Source organism: Aquarana catesbeiana, linkage group LG06 (assembly GCF_042186555.1).
Source record: "Aquarana catesbeiana isolate 2022-GZ linkage group LG06, ASM4218655v1, whole genome shotgun sequence".
Taxonomy (NCBI): Eukaryota; Metazoa; Chordata; class Amphibia; order Anura; family Ranidae; genus Aquarana; species Aquarana catesbeiana.
The window spans coordinates 145,799,977-145,825,474 of record NC_133329.1 but is presented as its reverse complement, the minus strand read 5'-3'; the positions used below and the strand labels follow the sequence as shown (position 1 = coordinate 145,825,474).

General features: G+C 42.6%; 1 protein-coding gene across 1 annotated transcript in view; it reads right to left on the bottom strand.

The window, feature by feature from the left end:
• EIF2AK1 (eukaryotic translation initiation factor 2 alpha kinase 1) overlaps nucleotides 1-25,498 on the bottom strand; it is a 91,912-nt gene that overhangs the window by 27,349 nt on the left and 39,065 nt on the right. Inside the window, exons 7-9 of the mRNA XM_073591013.1 lie at nucleotides 20,035-20,134; nucleotides 18,310-18,367; nucleotides 13,540-13,897 (exon numbers count right to left, since the gene is read on the bottom strand). Coding sequence (XP_073447114.1) covers nucleotides 13,540-13,897; nucleotides 18,310-18,367; nucleotides 20,035-20,134 — 516 coding nt within the window. The remainder of the gene's footprint in view (nucleotides 1-13,539; nucleotides 13,898-18,309; nucleotides 18,368-20,034; nucleotides 20,135-25,498) is intronic.

The following is a 25,498-nucleotide window of genomic DNA, read 5'->3' as shown; positions in this document are numbered from 1 at the left end:
ACTAATACTGCCTAATATCTATGTACTGAGATCTGGCTGGGCATTGCCCCCGGTCCACTTCTCGTTATTTGAGGAGATATCATAAATAAAAGTGTAGCGCTATAAAGAAGTGGGTTAAAAACCCGAAACCATCAATAATGTAAATGAAATTATTATGAACTAACACAGTGAATAAATATAAAGAATAGTGTCCATGTATAAAAATTGTACATGTGAAATTATTGATAATGATATCACATAACAAAAAAATTCAAGTGTATAAGGTCCAAGGCTATAAAGATAAAATAGTGGAGTCTAACACCAAAGAGTTCCAATCGGAAAACGTGTCAATCCTTGGGAAAATTAGTGACTGTGATCAAACCACCACCATGAGTAGAGGAGGCTTACCAGAATGTTTGAACACGCCAGGGCATACACTCTACGTGTCAAACAGGCTTGTATTGCGGTGGGTGGATTCTGATGGTTGACTGGTTTCTGTAGACCGAAGATACCCTGTTCACAATCCAATGAGAACGCGTGGGAAATGATCTCTCAGAAATCCATAGGACCAAAGGTGTCAGAGGAGAAAGCAAATAGGGACCACATAGCGTAATTCCGTAACATACAATAAAATTTATTAAAATTGAAAAACACTCACATGATACTGGATAAAAAAGCGCTTGTACAAAGTCAATAGGCAGCAGTGGGGACCTTCCAGACGCGTTTCGTCTCCAAGGACATTGTCTGGGGTGTCCCTCCACTGCAGCACTTCACGAATATATAGGCAATATGACCCCCATCCTGAAAATCGCATCTACGAGTGTTGGGCAGCCTATTACTTAGAGTACTTCCGGTGTTTCAAAATGGCGTCACCGCGTGCGTTCCACGGCTTGTGATAGCCAATATGGAGGTGCGTTTCAGGCTCCATCTCTATTATTGGAGAGGGACCTGAGTGCAAAGGCAAAGGGGCCGGCCGAACGGCCACGTCCACTCATCACCGCTAATGTAGACATGCCAAAGAGTGCTAGGCAACGCCACTTGTCCAGAGAGACAGGTGGACGTGTGCGTCAGCAGGGAGGGACGATCTAGATCAAACACCGCTGAGTGCGGTCCACGCACCCAGCCGGTGTGCGTTCCACACAGTACGTCAGACGTACTGGGCTCACGTCTATGCGTTGGTGCACATGCGCAGTGATGCCCGTATGGAAAGTGGACGGAATATGGGGACGGAAAAGGAAATCTTGGAAATGCCAATCTTATAGCAGGGGGACAACTGATCATGACCTAAATATAAAAAAGGGAAATTAAAAAACATGTCAATACTAAGGAGAGGGGAGAAAAGGACAACACATGAGTGTTCTCTACCATCTCCTCCAGTGGACAAAAAAACACAAAGATATGACGTATTATATTGGTACACTGGTGACACCAGATAGTTGTCAAAGCTACATATACACAACAAAGCCACCACTTCAATGGCTTCGGAGTGGAAAAAGGGAATAAAAACTATAATGACACACTGAAAAATAAAAATGGCGAGTGAAAAAAGGAGAAATCATATCCAGCCACTTAAAGTAGATCTTCATATGGAGGCATATATACAGATAATAAATCAGAAATACAGATTGCATTAAAAACAAGAAAGAGAGAGAATTATACAATGTAAGTTGACGTTTCTAATAGATACGTAATGTCAAGCTTTACTGATAAAGGAATTAATATCCCAGTCTATGTTCATGCCGTAAGGTGAATAGGAACGCAATTCATATATCCAATATGTCTCAAGTTGTGAGACCCCCCTAGTTCTGGCTCCTCCTCCCCTCCAAGGGGCAGTGTACCTATCGATAATCAAAAAGGAGGTTCCCTTAGGGTCACGGTTGTGATGTGCCCTGTAGTGTCTAGGCACAGTGTGTTTTGTATCCCCACTTTTGATTAGGGCAATAAGTTCTGCAACTCTTACCGAAAAAGTACAGATAGTGCGGCCCACATATTGCATCCCGCATGGGCAGGTCATTAAATACATTATGTAGTGGGTTGCACAGGTGCAGAAATGTTTAATCGTATATTGTTTGCTGGTGACAGTAGATGTAAAATCAACTACTCTACGTCCAACTCCTGAGTTATGTTTGCATACCGTGCACTTCCTGCACGGAAAGAAGCCAGTCAGTTCATGGAAGAACGAAGGCCGTGAAGGGGGGTTTATAATTAGGAGCTATTTTACTTTGTAGAGTGGGCGCCCCTCTGAAGACAACTCTAGCTTGATCTGGTAGGGATGGACCTAGAATGCGATCATTTTTTAAGAATGTTCCAATATCTGGCAAAAATAGCCTTGATCTGATGGTATTGAGTGGAAAAATAAGTCATCAAGGACCCCTTAAAAGTATTGTCAGTGTCACATTTGGGCTTAATGGCTAGTAGGGATTCCCTATCTGTTTCCATGACGCGTGAGAGTTCTCGGTCGACATCCGCAGAGTTATATCCTTTGTCAAGTAACCGATCTTTGAGTGTATCTGCTTATACTCTAAAGGACTCTATACGGGTACAGTTTCTACGTAATTGTAGAAACTGGCTCTGTGGGATGGATCGGAGCCACGATGGATGGTGGCAATTATCCACGGGGATAAAACCGTTTGTCTGTTGATTTGAAAAAGGTTTGAAATTTGAATTGTCTGTTGACAATCCGAATTTGAAGATCTAAAAAGTTAATCATATCTGTACTTGAATTGTAAGTCAAAGAAATACCCTTATCATTAGAGTTAAGTAGATCGAAAAATGATTGTAACGAATCAGCAGTGCCACTCCATAGGAGGAGGATGTCGTCTATGTTACGCGCCCACAGGACCAACGACGGATTCCCTAGGGCATAGACGACATCCTCCTCCCACTTGGCCATAAATAAATTGGCCGGGCTGAGGGAAATTTTGCCCCCCATGGCCACCCCACGGAGTTGTAAATAAAATTGTTGGTTAAACCAAAAATAATTATGAGTAGTGGCGAATTGTAATAACTCCATGATGAATTCACACGGAAAGGGAGCAAGGGATGGTTCTTTATCTAAAAAAATATTTAACTACTTCACTTCCCCTCACATGTGGTATGCAGGTATAGAGGGAGGCCACATCTGCCGTGGCCATGATGTAGTCCCCCTGTATATCCAAACCCTCTAGTAGTCTAATAGTGGCCCCAGTATCTTTGAGATACGATGGCATTTGTCTCACAGGGGGCTGTAAGTAATAATCTGTATACTGGCCTACACGTGACGTGATAGAGTTAATGCCGCTCACGATAGGTCAGCCCGGGAGGGTGGAGGGGATCCTTGTGGATTTTGGGTAAGTAATAAATAGTTGGTATTCTGGGGGCTAAAGGAACTAAAAATTCTCTCTTTCTTGTTCAGGACATTGTTGTCAAAACCCTTAGTAACTATCTTCAAAAGTTCTTTCTTATATGTATGAGTGGGATTACTAGGCAATTCTTTATATGTATTAGGCTCATTTAGAATTCTATACATCTCTTGTTCGTAGTTGGATTTGTCTAAAACAACTATCCCACCTCCCTTGTCTGCAGGGCGGATTATCAAGTCCTTCTGTTGGCAAAGGGACTTTAAACCAATATTTGATATAGGTTGGTGGCGAGTCCGTTTGATAAGTAGATCTGCCAATTCCTTTAATACAAGATCTCTGAAGAAAGTAATAGCCGGAGCAACCGGGACAGGTGGATTAAACAGTGATGGATTTGCCAATTCTGAATGAACAGTCCCAGAGGTAGTGGCGCTGCCGTCATTCCTATATGGGTTAGAAATAAGATAACGTTGTATGTGTAGCTTGCGTACATATTTTTGTACATCTATGAAAGTATTAAATTTGTCCAATGGTTTAGGTGGGGCAAATCTAAGACCCTTATCTAAAACAGATAATTCATCTTTAGTAAATGTTTTGGAACTAAGATTGAATACGCCTTGTCCCATCAAATCCACTTTCTTTTTTCTCCTCTGTATTCTCCTCCCCCCTCTTGTACCTCTCTTGGATTTGGGTCCATTGTGCTTGTGAATGGATCCCTGTGAAAAACCTGACCATGTGTATTGGGGTTGATCTGATTGTATCTATAAGGTGATTGTTCGTGAATATCTCTTCGATTAGAGGAACATTCACGTGTGTTCATGAGGGGGGAGAACCTATTATAAGTAGCCACTGATGGTTGCCCATAATGGCGAGGGTTAGAATGATATGAGTTAGAGTATTCTCTACGGCCAGTAGGAGAAGGCTCTCCATTATGATTGTAGTGCTCATAGGGGTAATTAGAATGGTAGGCATTATAGGGATTGGCACCCCATTGGTTTCTTCCTCCTCTTCCACCCCTATTATGACTCCTACCCCTTCTAGGGTTGGTAGGCATATGGGGACTATGGTAGCATGCTCTAGTTTGCAGAGATTTGTTGCCCCCACGTGAGCCCCTGTTGTCCATACACACAGGGTGGACAGACGACGGGACTCTGGTTTCAGGTATATCTGATGTGTAAGGTATAGTCCTCGAAGCTGGTGGAGGGGCAAGGGAGTTAGTATCTGTGATTGTACTGGAAGCCAATAGTTTTTGCCAACCAAAAACCATTCCATTCTTGTAATCGCCAACATCCCTGGTATATTTTTTCTGCTTCTTGTTCTTTTGATCTCTATCCTCTTTCTCCAAAAAACTTTGGAGATTAGAGGAGAGTAAATTATATTCAGGGGAATTTTTATGTGACATTAATTTATCTTTAAGTTCTTTGATTTCCCTATCTAATAGTGTTAACTTGTTCTTTTTCTTGGTAATAAGAACACTAAGGAAGGAGATTCCGGTTTCATTAAAGTACTTAAACCAAGAATCAATATCAGAGTCTCCTTGTTGGGGTTGTACATCCCACCTTAAGCTTCTAGGGACCATACGGTCCGAGATGTATTGTTCTAAAAATGCTATGTCCCATAGTAGATGTAATTCTGAGGTCATAACATTTTTAAGACTCAAGAAAAGACCTCCTATTTCTGTATTGTTATCTGTAGAAATAAAAACACCCTCTGTGTTAACAGTGCGAGATGCCCTATAATCAAAAACATCCATATCGGGCTAGGTGTATATAATAGATGGAGTTGCAGCGAAATATGTTCAAAGAGGAAACACAAAATTTAAAATAAATAATTTTGCGCTACTCTAAATAACAAGCAGCTAACACACCAAAATGGATAAAAGGCAAAAGAACACATAAATAAAAGTGTAGCGCTATAAAGAAGTGGGTTAAAAACCTGAAACCATCAATAATGTAAATGAAATTATTACGAACTAACACAATGAATAAATATAAAGAATAGTGTCCATGTATAAATGGTACATGTGAAATTATTGATAATGATATCACATAACAAAAAAATTCAAATGTATAAGGTCCAAGTCTATAAAGATAAAATAGTGGAGTCTAACACCAAAGAGTTCCAATCGGAAAACGTGTCAATCCATGGGAAAATTAGTGACTGTGATCAAACCACCACCATGAGTAGAGGAGGCTTACCAGAATGTTTGAACATGCCAGGGTATACGCTCTGCGTGTCAAACAGGCTTGTATTGCGTGGGTGGATTCTGGTGGTTGACTGGTTTCTGTAGACCGAAGATACCCTGTTCACCCTTCACGGCCTTCGTTCTTCCAAGAACTGACTGGCTTCTTTCCATGCAGGAAGTGCACGGTATGCCAACACAACTCAGGAGTTGGACGTAGAGTAGTTGATTTTACATCTACTGTCACCAGCAAACAATATACGATTAAACATTTCTGCACCTGTGCAACCCACTACATAGTGTATTTAATTACCTGCCCATGCGGGATGCAATATGTGGGCCGCACTATCTGTACTTTTTCGGTAAGAGTTGCAGAACATATTGCCCTAATCAAAAGTGGGAATACAAAACACACTGTGCCTAGACACTACAGGGCACATCACAACCGTGACCCTAAGGGAACCTCCTTTTTGATTATCGATAGGTACACTGCCCCTTGGAGGGGAGGAGGAGCCAGAACTAGGGGGGTCTCACAACTTGAGACATATTGGATATATGAATTGCGTTCCTATTCGCCTTACGGCATGAACATAGACTGGGACATTAATTCCTTTATCAGTAAAGGTTGACATTACGTACCTATCAGAAACGTCAACTTACATTGTATAATTCTCTCTCTTTCTTGTTTTTAATGCAATCTGTATTTCTGATTTATTATCTGTATATATGCCTCCATATGAAGATCTAGTTTATGAGTGGCTGGATATGATTTCTCCTTTTTTCACTCACCATTTTTATTTTTCAGTGTGTCATTATAGTTTTTATTCCTTTTTTCCACTCAGAAGCCATTGAAGTGGTGACTTTGTTGTGTATATGTGGCTTTGACAACTATCTGGTGTCACCAGTGTACCAATATAATACGTCATATCTTTGTGTTTTTTGTCCACTGGAGGAGATGGGAGAGAACACATGTGTTGTCCTTTTCTCCCCTCTCCTTAGTATTAATATGTTTTTTAATTTCCCTTTTTTATATTTAGGTCATGATCAGTTGTCCTCCTGCTATAAGATTGGCAATTCCAAGATTTCCTTTTCCGTCCCCATAGTGCGTACACTTTCCGTACGGGCATCACTGCGCATGTGCACCAACGCATAGACGTGAGCCCAGTATGTCTGCCGTACTGTGTGGAACGCACACCGGCTGGGTGCGTGGACCGCACTCAGCGGTGTTTGATCTAGATCGTCCCTCCCCGCTGACGCACCCGCCCACCTGTCTCTCTTGACAAGTGACGTTGCCTAGCACTCTTTGGCATGTCTACATTAGAGGTCATGAGTGGACGTGGACGTTCGGCCGGCCCCTTTGCCTTTGCACTCAGGTCCTTCTCCAATAATAGAGACGCAGCCTGAAACGCACCTCCATTTTGGCTATCACAAGCCGTGGAACGCACGTGGCGACGCCATTTTGAAACTTTTTGAAATATTTTTGAGTACTCTAGGTAATAGGCTGCCCAACGCTCGTAGACTCGATTTTCAGGATGGGGGTCATATTGCCTATATATTCGTGAAGTGCAGCAGTGGAGGGACACCCCAGACGATGTCCTTGGAAACGAAACGCGTCGGGAAGGTCCCCACTGCTGCCTATTGACTTTGTACAAGCGCTTTTTTATCCAGTATCATGTGAGTGTTTTTCAATTTTAATAAATTTTATTGTATGTTACGGAATTACGCTATTTGGTCCCTTTTTGCTTTCTCCTCTGACACCTTTGCCCCTATGGATTTCTGAGAGATCATTTCCCACGCGTTTTCACTGGATTGTGAACAGGGTATCTTCGGTCTACAGAAACCAGTTAACCATCAGAATCCACCCACCGCAATACAAGCCTGTTTGACACGCAGAGCGTATGCCCTGGCGTGTTCAAACATTCTGGTAAGCCTCCTCTACTCATGGTGGTGGTTTGATCACAGTCACTAATTTTCCCATGGATTGACACGTTTTCCGATTGGAACTCTTTGGTGTTAGACTCCACTATTTTATCTTTATAGACTTGGACCTTATACACTTGAATTTTTTTGTTATGTGATATCATTATCAATAATTTCACATGTACCATTTATACATGGACACTATTCTTTATATTTATTCACGGTGTTAGTTCGTAATAATTTCATTTACATTATTGATGGTTTCGGGTTTTTAACCCACTTCTTTATAGCGCTACACTTTTATTCATGTGTTCTTTTGCCATTTATCCAATTTGGAGTGTTAGCTGCTTGTTATTTAGAGTAGCGCAAAATTATTTATTTTAAATTTCGTTATTTGAGGAGGTTCTGTTATGCTGGTATGCTGCTGTTTGAACAAACTCCTTCCAGCTTGACCCGCAAGGGTTGAGCTTTGCTCAGAGGAGTCCCATTCCCATAACATGACGCTCTTCCTCCTGTTTTTTTTTTCATCCTCCTTTTCATATCTTTTTGTTTTCTTCGCACATAACACGGATGCTATTCTTTCCGGAGCCAAAGTAGTCCTACAAATCGCATGTAACGTGCAGCGAACTTTTGCTCCCCCCCTCAAATAAGGAATACAGTTATGATGACAAGGATGGTTGCTGGACTCTGTTTATCAGCCTCTGCAAGTCCCACGTTGTGTATGGGACACTGAGAAGGGTTGCTTTATTCCTGAGGAACTCCAACCAGCAATTTCATATGCTCTCTTTGTCCATACTACTTTAGTTTTTTTACTCCTGGATCATTGTTATTTTTCCTAGTTGATTGTTTTACCACGTTTTAGGAATATGCCTGCACCAGTTGGGGTGGGTGCAGGGCAGGGTGGGGGGTGGGGATTATTACTCTTTTAATGGATGGCAATTCAGACAGCACAATACAGTTTCAGATGTTATGTGGACATGAGTTAATTGCTTTAAGCTCAATAATTCCAATCTTTCTGCTGATAACACCTAGTAACCAATGCAGAAACCCCCTAAAGCAAAGTTCCACCCAAAAATGGAACTTCCGCTTTAAGGGAAGGTGACCCCCTATCATGCCACATTTGGCATGTCATTTTTGGGGGGGGGGGGGGGGCATAAACCCTCTTTTTAGAGGGTTCCAGCTCCCATTTCCTCCTGGTGCACCCATGGCGCCAGATCACCTCTCCCCCCTCCCTCTGGGCAATCATCTGGGACACGTCACAGGTCCCAGAGGATTGCCCGGCCAGTCACAATGCGCAGCGCAGCTCGTGCATGCGCCCACAGTGACAATGCCGGCGCCGCAGAGAGGATGGAGAGACAAGCGGGGCTTCGTTCCCTCACATCGCTGGACCCTGGGACAGGTAAGTGTTCAATTATTAAAAGTCAGCAGCTGCAGTATTTGTAGCTGATGACTTTTATTTATTTTTATATAATTGGAACTCCGCTTTAACCAGCAAATGTCAGGGTGGTGGTGGTGTAATGATATGCTATTAGATGTGATTTTTTTTGACATGGCGTCTATAAAATGTCTTACCTGGAACTTGAGGGGCTTGCGAGATAAGGTTAAACGATCAGCAACCCTCTCCTTCCTTAAGAAACAACATGCAGATGTAGTGATGCTGGTTGAGACCCATGTGGAGGGCCGGCTGCAACTGGCTCTCTGGTGTCAATGGGTTGGGTGGGCTTTTCATTCAACCCACACGTCCCATGCACGGGGAGTTTCAGTTATTATAGCCAAATCAATGGGGAACCCTTTCTAGTGTTGGCTTGCTACATTCCCCACCATTTTGTACTGCTGTTCTCACAGAAGGGTTTGCATTCATGGCTCACTATCCTTCGGTACAGGCCATTTGGATGGGTGACTTTAATACCACACTGAATCCCAGTCTAGATAGATCCCGACCAATGATGCCCAGGGGCTGCGCATGAAACCAGATTCTCTAAATTAATGTCTACTTTTAATTTAATTGACACGTGGCGACATAAGTACCCACTCGCCCGAGCCTATTCATGTTCTTCTTCCACCCATAATACTTTATCCCATATAGATTTCACTCTGCTAGCTCATATACTTGCTTCACAGTTAAAGGAAGCAGCCTTTTGCCCCAGGCTTCTCTCTGATCAAAGCCCTTACTGGACTACCCTGACCATCCCGGTCGATAAACCTCCCTGCTCCTGGTGCTTAAACCCATTCTGGCTATCACTGTTGCCGGAAGATGGCGAGCTCATGAATAACTGGAAACTATTCTTCACGGAAAATGATCAGACTGCCTCTCCATCTGCGGTGTGGGAATCTTTTAAGGTACATGTTCACACCACCCGGATCTCTCACATTATTATGTTGAAGGCTGACTCTGCTGCTGCCGCTAACGGAGCGGTAGCGGAGTTATTCTCCACTGAACAGTTATATGCATGTGATCACACACCAGCCCAGGCTGACTTGCTCAAGTTGCAAACTAAAGTAGTGAACCAGTTACAGTATGAGATGGCTAGGCAAAAAATCTTTTTCTCTAAAACAAAAACTTTTTTGAGCATGGCGAGCGGGCAAATTACTAGCATATTTAGTCTAAAGTGAAGATAGACCACCGGTTGTCACATCACTTCACGGTGATGGGGGAGAGCAGATCACTGACCCTCCCAGGGTAACTGCTAAATTCAGAGATTTCTTTGAAGAGTTATACACATGTACAACCACAGACTATGGGGATTCGAGTAATCTCTGTCTTGAAGGAATTACCCTCCCTTACCTTGCAGCCGATCAAATAGCAATGCTAGAGGCCCCTCTTGCAACAGACAAAATTACGACTGCAATAGCTAGCTTTGCCGGATCCAAGTCTCCGGGCTCAGATGGCTTACCCGTAGAATTTTAATTTACAGTACAGTGAGATACTTACCCCTAAATTACTAGCTCTTTATAACTACGCCTTTGAATATTTTGAGTTAACTCCCTCTATGAGAGAGGAGATTATTGTTGTGATAACCAAGCCAAGAAAGGACCCGGGGCAACCCGCATCCTACCGCCCTATTTCCCTTTTACAGGTTGATATCAAGTTCTTAGCTAAGGTTCTTGCTCTCTGCCTCAACCAAGTTATTTTGACCCTGATACATGCAGACCAAGCAGGTTTCATGCCAGGGCGTAACACCTCATTTAATCTAAGAAGATTGTACATTAATTTACTAGCTCTACATGAGGGGGTTCACGGGTGGTGGTGACTCTAGATACAGCCAAAGCATTTGACTCGGTGGAGTGGAGATATTTGTGGAAATGCTTGGAGAGCTACGGATTTTGGCATAAGATTATCAAATGGATCAAAGTACTGCTTATCAGGACCCGTGGGCCAAAGGGCCATCCGTTAGTCACCACTTTGCGGCGTTTAGCCTTGCAAGAGGTACGAGACAGGGCTGTTCGTTATCCCCATTGCTATATGCACTGGCAGCGGGACCTTTCGCTGAGGTGACTTGACTGAAAAAAAAAAAAAAAAACAATAACTATGCAGATGACACCTTGTTGTATTTGGCTGACTCGGGTCCCTCTCTCCAGAATGCATTACAGACAATAGAACAGTTTGGATCATTCTCTGGGCTTAAGATCAACTGGGAAAAGTCACAAATCCTGCCTCTTGATAGCTTCCCACCATCTGAGGTCCAGGCCGTCTCCCATTACAACGAGCGTCTCTCATTAAATATCTGGCAGTATATGTATCTGAGGGTCCCAGCTGATTACATCTACCTTAATGCAGAACCTCTCTTTACCCCAATTAAATCCAAAATACAAACATGGGCTCGCCTACCATTGGGTGTCTCGGGTCGCATTAATCTAATAAAAATGGTACTATTCCCTAAAATGTTATATATTTTCTTTGGCATACCCCGGTCTATTTACGCCTGAAATATTTTAAGTCCCTGGAGGCTCTTCTCAAACCATTTGTCTGGGGAACTAATAGACAAACTTGCCTGGCAAATTCTCAAGAATCCCACTGATCTGGGTGGCACGGCCCTCCCAGATTTCAATTTCTACTATATTGCCTCCCAGTTATCCCAACTGTACCACATAGATAAGACAGACAGAGAGAGATTCGGCACATTGGGCAAAACGGACCTCAAACCCTCTATGCGAATTGCAGTGGGTTCTGGGGGAACAAGACTTGGAGATAGCAAGACCCTACTGTATCATTACAGACGCATATGGGACATCGCCTCTAATAAACTAGGGATTCCTCAATTAAATTACTTCACCCCTCTTTGGCACAATGGGTTACTCTGAGTCCGGACCCAGGGATCTGGGGCACCCGAGGAGTTTATTATCTGCACCACCTACTCTTGGACGGATAACTGAAGCACTTCAAATACCCTTCGCAGTGAATTTATGCTCCCAAACTTTGTGTTTTTTAGAATTCCCACAGGTACGCCATGTCATACAATCCCAGTTCCCTCAGTCCCACCCACAGTCTGCCCCCAATCCTATCACGGAACTAGTTAAAAGCACAGACCCTCAAAAACCAATCTCCACCTTCTATAATATGCTCATTACCCCATCTTCCACTAAATTAGCATATGACGTTGCATTAGCGCGATCAAGGGAAGACATCAATAAACACCCTCCAGGAAATGTGAGACCGCGCTGTAGCCGTCATTCAGCTATAGCGCAGTCAAAGAGGTAAAATAAATTGTTTGGGCCCGGCTGCCTTAAAGTGACTGTTCTTTTTTAAAAAATGAACCTTTACAAACATGTTATACTTACCTCCTCTGTGCAAGAGTTTTGCACAGTGACCCCGATCCTCCTCTTCTGGGGTCCCTCAGCGGCGCTCCTGGCTCCTCCCCGCATCGAGTGCCCCCATGGAGAGCCACATTCCATGGGGGCTTTCATGCGGGCGTGCTCCCGAGTCCTGCTGCTGCTGGATTTGATTGACAGCAGCAAAAGCCAATAGCTCCTGCTGCTATCAATCTATACAATGAATAACCGAGACAGTGGCTGGAGCTGATGTTCTCATCGCTGGAAAGATTGGGTTCAGGTAAGTAAAAGGGGGGCTCTGGGAGGCAGCTGCACCACAAAAGTTTTTTCACCTTAATGCATAGAATGCATTAAGGTGAAAAACCCTGAGACTTTACAACCCCTTTAAACAAATGATTTCCATTTTAGAATGAAGCAGACAATGTGTATGCTGTACAGCTACATACAGCAAGTTGAGCTGTGTGCCAACTTCCTGTCTGCTGCCAGAATTAAAACGTTAGGCTGAGAGCTTCTCTGACATTTAGGAGAGGCCTTGTATTTTCAAGATCATAATATCAGTAAATAAAAGGCTACCTCTGATTGGCCAAGGTGGAAATAGTGATATCATCCGCTTGCCTCTCCACCTCAGCCAAACAGGGAAGACCTAGTATTCGTAGGTCTTCCCTGATTGGACTCAGCCCAACTCTAATTCCGGCAGCAGACAGAAAACAGCACCACTTCAAGTTTTTTGGGGGGTTTTTTCCCTATGCTTTTTGTGTCTTCATAACATAGGGCAGCCTATTCACTTGAATGGGCTGTTCTATTTATAACAAACACACCAAGGTAGCTCCTGCAGCCTTTTTGGCAGTGAGCCAAGTGTGTCTTGACATATTACAAAATGCGCAACTACTACTTCTGTTTTGGGTCTCATTAAGAAATAATGGCATTGCGATGCTCATTTTTCACGCATTTCTGGGAATGCAGGCAGGAATGTAGCTAATGCTACTACAAAATATTGCAGCACACGCAGTGGCTGCATCATTTTAGAATGCAGGCAGTTTGTTTGGGTTAGTTCGGCCCAAAAAAACAATTTAAAGTGATACGAAAGGCTAAGTTCACCTTTTGCACCATGTTACACCCATATTTAGGGTGTAACATGCAAATGCCTCCCCCTCCACCATCACACTGCCCCAATAAATCTTTCTCCAGCCTGCCAACTGCCAATCCATACAGAAGTACAGGCACAGAGCTAGAGGAGAAGTTTGTAGGTTTGACATTTCACTGGCAAGCCACTGATCACAGGTGAAATGCTTTGCTGGGCCCTGTAAAAAATAAATAAAGGGTACACAAATAAAAAAAGTTTTTACATACTTCAAAGTATTGATGTAAGCAAAATTCCTTTTGAGGACAGTCTTCTTCATCACAAGAAGTGTCACTTCCATCATCCACATCATCCTCAGAGCTGAATGGACACCGGTCTCTTCGGCATAGATCCTGAGATGTGTCAAGCTTTTTATATACACTGGACACTGGGTGGACATTGGCATTAGAGTCTTTTCCACAGTGGTAAACATCGGACACAGTAAAGTTTCGCATCTTGCTTTCAGGAGAGCACGTATTTCTATTTACAGACATCATGCTAATATTCTGTGAGGGATTCCCCTCTCCTGAGTCAGCAAACACAATGGAACCATTGCTGATCTCTGTGCTCTGGATATCTTTAAAGGGTCTGCAAAAAAAGAAAAAAAAAAAAAAAGAGTGCCAAAAACTCTAACAAGATAATATGGTATACATCAAAAAAGGAAAACAAGGGCTCTACAACATACCTGCATTGTGTAGAATATAAGTAAATCGAAAATCACTGCAGTATTGGATATCTGTTTACATTCCTAATAGTTTGCACTGCTGTGAGTGTTTTTAAAGCAGCATGTAACATAGTAGCAAGAAAAATGCTCTGTAGGAGGGGGTAGGAAAATAGACCTCATGCTTGGTACCCCTAGTTTTCAAAGCACAGGGCATTTTGGAAGGGAAAAGTTAAAGGACAGCTGTACCTCTAGTACAGTTGTCCTTTAAGCATTTTACCTTTTTTTTTTTTTCGCACATGGTAAAATCAGCCTTTTAGACTAGAATTGACCTCAAACCTCCAAAACATTATATAATTTTCTGAAAGCATAAAAGCTCACTAAAGTCAGTTTTGGTGCGCACAAACATAATAGAACCCCCATTTTTTCTTACATAAAAAAAAAAAAAAAAAAAAAAAGAAGGATGCTGTGCCAATATGGGCAGCACAGTGGTGTAGTGGGTAGCACTCTCACCTAGCAGTAAAAAGGGTCGCTGGTTCGTTTCCCAACCATGACACTACCTGCCTGGAGTTTGCATGTTCTCCCTGTGCCTGCGTGGGTTTCCTCCGGGTACTCCGGTTTCCTCCCACACTCCAAAGACATGCTGGTAGGTTAATTGGCTTCTGTCCAAAATTGGCCCTACTATATGAGGGTAGGGACCGATGTGAGTGTGTGATGTATGTGTGGAGTGCTGCGTAAATTGACAGCGCTATATGGGTACCTTAAATAAATAGAGATAATTGTAGACACGCATCCACACTCACTCAGGTTGAACTGGATGGACTGGTGTCTTTACTCAACCTTACTATGTACCACAATAAACTGCACACACCCGTAAAAGGGCAAAAAAGGAAAGAACCCCAAATTATCAAGAGGCAATGCTTTAAATGCCATTTTACAGTTTACAGAAAAAAGTAACTGAGGGACATTGAATTATTTGTTTACCGCCAATGTACACATCAATGCCCAATCATTTACATACATATGCACACCCTTGTGCACATTTGTAATTGTGTGTGTGCGCGCAAATTGGACGACAGAGTGTGCTTTTCATTTTTTTCATTATTTTTCTTTTATACATTTTTTTTTTGTTTTTTTAACACTTGCTATCACAAGGAAGCCAATAAACCCCATATGTGATAGCACTGAACAAGTGGTACTCTTTATGGGGGCATCAGGGGTCTATTAGACCTCTAAAGTCATCACTGCCCTCTGCTCCACCCAATCAAGCACAGACTATGCTTGATCTGCTTTTTACCCAGCTTTTCAGCCAGGATTTGGACAGCTATGAACCTGGAAGTGCTCAGAGGTGAATTATTTCAGGTTACATATCTGTATAGTTAGTCGGGCTGAAAAAGACACAAGTCTATGTAGTTCAACCGATAGAAAGAAAAGGAACAGAAATCCCCCATATTCACAATCCTAATCCGGTCATGTGATCCAGCTCTCCCGCTTCAGTTTTCAGGGGAGAGGAGGGAGTGCTGACAATGTATAGGACATAGGAACCACTCTAGGCTTTACTAGCCTTTGCTGAGTGCTTTCTCCTCTCCCCTGCAGCCACCGCACAGGGGATCATGCGACCAGACTGAAAATAGGCAAGTATGTATTGTACATCTTTCTTACACAGTTTAGCCAGCATAGAGGGGGGGGGGGGTGTTGGGATTAGTTAGGTTCTAAATGCTCCATACTGTGTTAAATACTAGAAAAAAAAATTTGGCTGAATTTCCAGTTTCGGGCACTTTACAGAAAGACAAGTAGACCAGCAAGTCAAAGAACTTAACAGTGCAAATGGGCATGAAGGGATAAGTAATTTAAAGCAGAGTTCCGCCCCTTTTTTTTCTCTTTGGCTGTGCTGCATGCCTTTAGCTCATAGTTTTCACAATGGCCATATTTTTTCAGTTTAACAGTCTCGAGGATCCTGTTTTGTTTGAACAGGTCACACACAATGCAATATACTATTAGCAGGGAGAGAGCGGAGCTGTCGGAATTCATCGGAGATGTCGGGGGTGGGCAGGACCAAGCAGCTATCGAATACCAGCCAATTATTTGGCTTCTTAAGAAAGGTGGCGGAGCTGCATACACGTAGCAGCCCGCCCTGACCCCATCCTATTTGCTGGTGTTCGATAGCTGCTGTGTTTGGAGGACTGGAACTCCGCTTTAACCTACTAGAGGAATATACAGTGGGGAAAATATTTGATTATTTGATCCCCTGCAGACTTTGTAAGTTTGCCCAGTTACAAAAAAATGAAGGGTCTATAATTATCATCATAGGTGTATTTTAAATGATAGAGATCAGAATATCAACCAAAAATCCAGACAAAAAACACGATACAAATGTTATAAATTGAATTGCAGTTCAGTGAGTAAAATAAGTATTTGATCCCCAAGCAAAACATGACTTGGACTTGGTGGAGAAACCCTTGTTGGCAAGCACAGGGGTAAGACGTTTCTTGTAGTTGGTTACCAGGTTTGCACACATCTCAGGATGGATTTTGGTCCACTCTTCTTTGCAGATCTTCCCTAAATCCTTAAAGTGATTATAAAGGCTTCTTTTTTCTTTATTATAAAGGCTTGTTTTTTTTTTTTATTATTATTATAAAATACGCGCCATACTTGCCTCTGTGCAGTTGGTTTTGTACAGAGCAGCCTGGATCCTCCGCTCCTGGCCCCTCCCTCCTAACGAGTGCCTCCTCAGTCAGCAGCTTGCTATGGGGGCACCCGGGGGTGAGTCAGAGCTCCATGTATCCATTCAGACATGGGCCCCCGACCTGGTCCCCCTTTTCTTCCCTGAAAGGCTAACTGACTTTGACAGCCGTGGGAGCCAATGGTGCAGCTGCTGTGTCTCAGTCAATCAGGAGGAGTGTCCCGAAAAGCTTAGACATTTGTGGACATCGCTGGACAGAGAAGGGTCTCAGGCAAGTAATTAGGGGGGTGCTGGGGAGGCTGCTACACACAAAAGTTTTTTTTAATCTTAATGCATAGAATGCATTAAGATAATAAAAACCTTCTGATTTTACAACGCCTTTAAGGTTTCTTAGCTGTTGCATGGTATTGCGAAGTTTCAGCTCCCTCCATACATTTTTTATAGGATTAAGGTCTGGAGACTGGCTAGGCCACTCCATGACCTTAATGTGCTTTTTCTTGAGCCACCCCTTGTTGCCTTGGCGGTATGTTTTGGGTCATTGTCATGCTGGAAGACCCGTCTATGACCCATCTTCATTGTCCTGGCCCCGTCCATTGGCCCCTCAATGCAGCAAAGCAAGCCTGTACCTTTAGCAGAGAAACAGCTCCAAAGCATAACGCTTCCACCTCCGTGCTTGATTGTAGGGATGGTGTTCTTAGGGTCATAGTCTGCATTTTTCTTCCTCCAAACACGGCAAGTCGAATTAATGCCAAAGAGCTCAATTTTGGTCTCATCTGACCACAGCACTTTCTCCCAATCCTCCTCTGAATTATTTAGATGTTCATTAGCAAGCTTCAGATGGGCCTGTACATGTGCCTTCTTGAGGAGGGGGACCTTGCAGGTGCTGCAGGAGTTCTATCCATGGCGGCATATTTCGTTACCAATGGTTTGACGACTGTGGTCCCAAAATGCCTCAATATCATTCACAAGCTCCTCCCATGTAGTTCTGGGCTGATCCCTTACTTTTCTCATGATTATGCTTACCCCATGAGGCAAAATGTTGCATGGAGCTACAGACTGTGGACGATTGATTTTTTTTTTTTTTGTATTTCTTCCATTTGCGAATAATCGCTCCAGCAGTTGTCTCACCAAGCTTCTTAATGATGGTCTTGTAGCCCATTCCAACCTTGTGCAGGTCTACAATCTTGTTCCTGACGTGCTTTGACAGATCTTTGGTCTTGCCCATGATGGTGAGTTTGAATGGAAGAAAGAAATTCTGTGAACATGTGTATTTTATATACATAACAAGTTGGGGTTGGGAGCACAGTGTTAAACTGACAGGACTAATCTGTGTACCACATGAGCGCATACTGTAGCCAGTCTGTGGGAGCCAAAATTATTGTTGGTTGGTAGGAGATCAAATACTTCTTTTACTCACTGAACTGCAACTCAATTTATAACATTTGTGCCATGTTTTTCTGGATTTGCGGTTGATATTCTGTCTCTATCATTTAAAATACAGCTATGAAAAAAAATTATAGACCCTTAATTTCTTTGTAAGTGTTCAAATTTACAAAATCTGCAGGGGATCAAATATTTTTTTACCCCACTGTATAAACTATAGTCATGAAGAAAGTAGCAAGAGATAAAAGAAAAAAAAAGTGAAGCAATACTTACTCCTGAGAATTTTGGTTGGAAGAACCTCTAATAGCTTTTAATGTGGGGAAAGCTTTGCCTAACAAAATCACAATACAAACAGAGACACATTTAAAAAAAAAATTGGAAAACAGCATAATTTAAACAATTCTGGTCAACTAGAAAAACAGAATAATGTTCTATAATAAGGAGTTGAGAATAATACAAACACTTTTAGCTTAAGATCTTGCAATAGGAGAGATGCAAAAGGCATTCCAGTGTCAGAAACTCTATAGAACTATGTATGGAGCCACACCCTCCCATCACGTCATCCTGACCAACAGGAGCAGAAACAGAGGGGCCTACTATGACATGTTGTGAAAGTGTGGCCACACACAGAAAATCAAATCCCTATAGAATACAGATAGATAATAAAATAAAAATAAATATATAAATTAAACTATAAGGCTACCTTAAAAGTTATTTTGTCTTCACAGAAAATATTACTGTCCTTTTGAAACTACACTGCGAAAATGTCATTCAGAAACAATGTTCACGCTAACAGCCCGCTGCAAAACTGATCTGCTAATGACTTTGCTGTGAACTTTAAGGAGGAATGGCTCCACAGTGTCTGCAGCCACTGAGGCCAATGAGAGCTAGTTTAGACGCTAATTTCTGTTAGTTAAGAATAAATAAAATAGTTAAATGCCCAAAGCCTGGCCACGTGTTCTCTTTAAAAACTTTAAATCCACTGGGTAGGAAGTCCCCTCTCTACAGAAGAAAAAGGTGCTCCATATGAGAATATCTTTTAATTAAATTTAAATCCTTATTACAGGACACATAGTAAGGTAGCATCCAGCACATAGAAACAAGGCACTCAGCAGGGGAATAGTCATATGACACACTTGGTGTCAGATGGCAGCAACAGCCGTAGCCCTTGATCTCAGCAAAGTTGGTAGTCGCTGTCTGTAGGATAGGTTAGTATAAAGCTGGTTTAAACTTCGGCCGGTTCAGCAGGGACTAGACGAATTTCAATCAGTGTATTCTGACAGCAGTAGGAGCCTCTGTCATAATAAAATGCCCCGGGCAGGGTCGATTCCTCCATCTACCTTGTTTGTGCAGATGAAAGAATCTGTTAGTTTTTTGGGCTCAACGGAAAAAAACAAAAAACTGTCTATGGTCAACTTAAAGTGATTGTAAAGGCTTGTTTTTTTTTTTAAAAAAACATGTTATACTTACCTCCTCTGTGCAGTTGGTTTTGCACAGAGCGGCCCCGATCCACCTCTTCTCAGGTCCCTCTTTGCTGCTCCTGGCCCCTCTCTATCGAGTGCCCCCACAGTCAGCAGCTTCCTACGGGGGCACTGGAGCAGAGTCACAGCTCTGTGTATCCATTCAGACACGGAACCCTGACCCGGCCTTGACCCTCTCTCCCCAGATTGGCTGACTAACTTTGACAGCCGTGGGAGCCAATGGCGCCGCTGCTGTGTCTCAGCCAATCAGGAGTGTCCTGGACGACTTAGACATTCGTGGACATCACTGGAGAGAGATGGGGCTAAGGTAAGTAATTAGGGGGTGCTGGGGAGGCTGCTACATAGTTTTTTTTTTTTATCTTAATGCAAAGGAGTTGTAAAGGCAGATAAAAAACCTTCTGCCTTTACAACTCCTTTAACCAATCTTCTTTTAGAACGTGTTTGGGCCTTGTTTTTTTCAGATCAGAAACAGAGTCTCTTATTGTAAGGAATTACTAAAAACGTTAATATCACTTACATTTTGACTGTGGCGGCTTAACATGTTCCATCCAAGCTGTATTGTAGCCAACAATATTGGGATGCTGCAGGCCAGCCAACACCTTAACTTCTCGAAGAACCTGTTACAGATAAAGGCTATCCATCAGCAAACTGCAGCAAGACTTACAACACTATATATTTTTTTAAAGGACAGTTTTATTCCAGACTCTGATCAATGCTAGCTCTCTAACTATCCATCTATCCCCCAGCTGTATGTAGCAAGTTTAAAAGAAAAAAATAGAGACTTGGGAAAAGGACCAATTTAGGTATGAGGACTTCAGGATTTAGTGAATATCTGTTTGCTAGATAAGTAGTAGTAGTAGTAGTAGTAGTAGTGATAGTCTTCAGTTTATAAGTGAATAAATTCACACAACAGCCTAAAAATCAAAGCTGCAAGCACGATGTGACTAAAGCCTCGTACACACGATCAGATTTTCCGCACACAAAACCTCAGACTTTTGTCCGAAGGCGTGCCCGGATTTTGTCTTGCATACAAAACAGCAAAAAATTGTCGACCAACTAACATGAACGTAGTGACGTACTACGTGGTTTTTCAGCTCTTTAGCGCCACCCTTTGGGCTCTTTCTGCTAATTTCTTGTTAGTAGAAGTTTGGCGAGTGTCGATTCACACTTTTCATTTCGTTTCTGAACGGCCGTTCATCAACCAGACATGTTGCAGAATCGGAGGAGATAACATGTTATTTATTATTGGCTTTGGAGTTATTGCTTTGACCCAAGTCCAGTCCAGGAACAGGAGGAAGAGGAATTCTTGGACCAAAATTGGTTGCTTTATTAATCGTGACCAATTAGGTCATATGCCTTTGCTGCGGGAGCTCCAGGGGAATAATCCAGATGATTTTCGGAATTATCACCGGATGACGGACCCCTGCATTCACCAACTATTGGCATTGTTGACCCCCTATATTAAGAAGCAGGACACATGCATGAGGCTTTTATTTTATTTTTTGGTTGAATAATAATGATTTGATTTGTTATATTTTCTATATTTTTGGATGCATAGAATGCACTTTTTGGTTAAGTTCTATTGGCAGATAGCATGTCTAATTATGTTTTCTTTTTTAATGTACAATAAAAATATTGTGGAGAATAATACTTGGCTATGTGTTCTACTTCAAATGACAGTTTGGGAGTAGGCAGTTACATTTAAAAAAATACAATGTAAAATTGACAAGGAACACCAACATAGTTTTATCTTTGTTCTTAAAAACTATGGGATAATGGTGTTGTGGTAACTTGCCCAAAAAGCATAATAATATTATTCTTGATATCACTAGAAAAAAAAAGCCTTTGAAAATTCCTTTGCAATAACTCCATCAGTATCACCAGCAAAGCAGCTTCATTATTATCCCATTAGTGAAGAAGAGAATGTGCGCTGCATTTCGAGATTTTATAATTTGCCACTTCACGAATGTTAATTCTCCATTATGAAAGCTAGTTTACAAGACAGACTACTTCTGGCTCGTCCTTGCTTCCGAGAATGTGTGTTTGTATTTTGGACTTTTGTTCGATGGACTTGTGTACACACGCTCGGAAAATCCAACAACAGACAAAGTTGTCCGCGGAAAATTTTAAGACCCGCCATCCAACATTTTTCCGCGAAAAATCTGACAATTGTCCGATGGAGCGTACAAACGGTTGGATTTTCCGCCAACAGCCTGTCATCACACATTTCCCGTCGGAAAATCAGATCGTGTGTAAGAAGCTTAAGTCACCTTTCAAAATATGGGTATATAAGTGCTGTGCTAATTAAACCATTGAATGAACTAAGTGCTTAGGTAGAGCTTAGCGATACTGGAGTAAGCTGGTTGTTTGCAGGCTGGAGGAATTCAGATACTGCTACAGGTTATTGTAGTCAGACAGCACTGCTCTGCCACATGCTTTGCATTATGTGAGGCATTTCTCTTCTTTACATTCATGTGAGCATACTGTTATTTTTATTATAATAAATCTATTGCAGAGAGCACTCTGTTCCTTCTTTGTCTCTTTGAACCCGATTACTTGGTGTATTCCTGAGTGGCTGGGTGAGCCTGCAATGCTGGGCCTAATGATCAAATGAATACATGCTCGCGATTTCTGTGAAAGGGACTACACTAAAGCATTTTCATTAATGGTTCCCATTTTAAAGTACCTATCTGATTCCTCGCTTGCAAGTAATTGGTGTTTTTTGTTTTATATTCATCCTTATGCACTGATTATGTGTCATATGTTTGATTATTCCCATTATTTGTACCACTAAATCTTTAATTTAGTAGACACCAGTAATTGACCGTGGGTAAGGGTTATCAAAGGTCTCGACTGCACACCCTAAATTTGGGTAAGCACAACAACCTCCTACAGAACTGGCACATACACTGATACAACTGTCTTGAGGTTAGCTTATTTAACTCACCAATAGCAGTAGAAGCAGACACCCAAGTACCTGACAGATAGCAGGTCTCCAGTTTCCAGACACTGTCATCTGCTGAAAAGGCTATGGGCCTGCTTGAAAGTTTTAGCTAAAGCCAACAGTCTACTGCTCAACTCTAGTACTCACATCCAACAATGCATATTATCTTCACCACCAGATAGGGGTGCAGCCCTGAAGGCATTTCACTTCATCACACTGCTAATTTACTGTCCAATAGGTAGGCTGGTTACACAGGGCACTATAGTATAGAGCCACTTCACTGGAAGAATGGGTTCCTGCATGTCGCTACATGTTGAAACTTGATGACTCATGATTGCAATTAATTCTTTATTTTATGGTACTGCATTGGTGTGCTGGCCATTCTTCACATTTTCAAGCTGTTGATGGTGCCACCATAGGCAAAGCACCTGGATTTTCCATACCGCAGAGATGTGTGCAGGACAAATTAGTATATACAAATAAAGATCTAAACAAAAGATAACATAAAATACTCAACCATCCCATCTTCCCACCATCACCGGGTACTGCACCCATTACTAATCTATTTATGATACAATTTCTCTCTCGCTAATATATATATATATATATATATATATATATATATATATATATATATATATATATATACACATACATACATACATACATACACACACACACATATACACACATATACATTTTATTGGGATTTTATGTGATAGACCAACACAAAGTGCCACATAATTGTGAAGGGAAATGATAATAGGATTTTTTAAAACAGCTTACCTGTAAAATCCTTTTCTTTCTAAGGACATCACGGGACAAAGAGCCACAGTAATTACTGATGGGTTATATAGGTATCACTGGTGATTGGACACTGGCACACCCTATCAGGAAGTTCAACCCCCTATATAATCCCTCCCCCTTGCAGGGATATCTCAGTTTTGTAGCCAAGCAATATAGTGTATTAGAAGAGGGGCGGGACCTCTGTGTCCCGTGATGTCCTTCGAAAGAAAAGGATTTTACAGGTAAGCTGTTTGAAAAAATCCTATTTTCTTTCTCGAACATCACGGGACACAGAGCCACAGTAATTACTGATGGGATGTCCCAGAGCAATGCTACCTGAGGGGGGGGAACCACGACCAAGTAGGGTGCAATCAGACCTGAGGACCCTGTACCGCTGCCTGCAGCACACTACGCCCAAAGGCGATATCCTCATGCCTTCTCACATCCACCTGATAGAATCTGGTGAATGTATGAACTGAAGACCAGGTTGCGGCCTTGCAGATTTGAGCCATAGAGGCCTGGTGATGCACTGCCCAAGAAGCACCAATAGCCCTTGTGGAATGTGCCCTGATCTGAAACGGAGGAATCTTCTGTTTCAAACCGTAAGCTTGAATGATCAACTGTCGAATCCATTTAGAAATGGTAGCTTTTGACGCTGCCTGTCCTCTGTTGGGACCCTCTGGCAGCACAAACAAAACATCCGTCTTGCAGATCTGAGTAGTTGCCCCTAGATAGGCCTTAACTGCACTTACTACATCCAACGAATGTAGAGATCTCTCTTCCAGAGAACAGGGATCTGAAAAAAAGGAAGGCAGAACAATGTCTTGGTTTAAATGAAAATCAGAAACCACCTTCGGTAAAAAACTAGGATGAGGGTGTAGTACCACTCTATCCTTGTGTATAATCAAATAAGGCTCCTTACAGGAAAGAGCTGCTAATTCTGATACTCTTCTAGCAGAAGAGATGGCCACCAGAAAAATTAATTTCCTTGTCAACAAGACCAAAGGAATCTGACTTATTGGTTCAAAAGGCTGTTTCTGTAACACAGCCAGGACCAAATTCAAGTCCCAGGGGTTTAGGGGCGCTTTAACCGGAGGATTAAGACGCATCACCCCCTGCATAAAGTTTCGGACCAAAGAATGCGAAGCAAGTGGCCGCTGAAATAATACTGATAAAGCAGAAACCTGGCCCTTGATGGTACTCAAGGCCAGCTTCATCTCTAATCCCATCTGTAGAAAATCAAGGATTCTACCTATGACATATTTCCTGGGATGCCAACCTCTGGATTCACACCAGGTTATATAAGCCTTCCAGACTCTATGATAAATCATCCTGGAAGCTGGCTTCCTTGCATTAATCAAGGTAGATATGACAGGACCTGACAGCCCACGACTCTTCAGAACGTGGGTTTCAATAGCCAAACCGTCAAATTTAGCATTTGTAAGGCAGGATGGAACACTGGACCTTGAGATAACAGGTCTGGGCGTACCGGTAGGGTCCACGGGGAACCCACCGTCATCCTTACTATTTCTGCATACCAAGTCCTTCTGGGCCAAGCGGGGGCCACCAGAAGTACCGACTTCCTTTCCTGCCTGATCCTGCGAAGGAGTCGTGGTAGTAGCAGAATAGGCGGGAATGCGTAAATCAGTGAGAACCGATGCCACGGAATCACCAACGCATCCGTCCCGCATGCAAGAGGATCTTTTGTCCTTGCCACAAATCTGTCTATCTTTTTGTTGAATCGGGATGCAAAGAGATCTACATCTGGAACCCCCCCATCTTTGGCATATGGCCCAAAAGACGTCGGGATGCAGAGACCATTCCCCTGGAAGTAACTGCTGGCGACTTAGATAGTCCGCCTGCCAATTCTCTATTCCCGGGATGAAAACTGCCGATATGCATGGCACATGCATCTCTGCCCAGACTAAGATCTGGTTCACCTCTTTTTGAGCAGCTCGACTCCGGGTGCCTCCCTGATGATTGACATAAGCCACTGCTGTGGCATTGTCGGACTGGATCCTGACCGGACAACCCTGTAGCCTGATAGTCCAGGCTTTTAGAGCTAGATGTATCGCCCGGATCTCCAGAATGATGATGGGTAAGGTCCTCTCTGTCTTGGACCATACCCCTTGGACCGCAGCCTGTTCCAGAACTGCTCCCCAACCTGACAGACTGGCATCTGTTGTTACCACCGTCCAGGTAACCGGTAGAAAGGATTTCCCCTTCTGCAGGTTTTCGGGTATGAGCCACC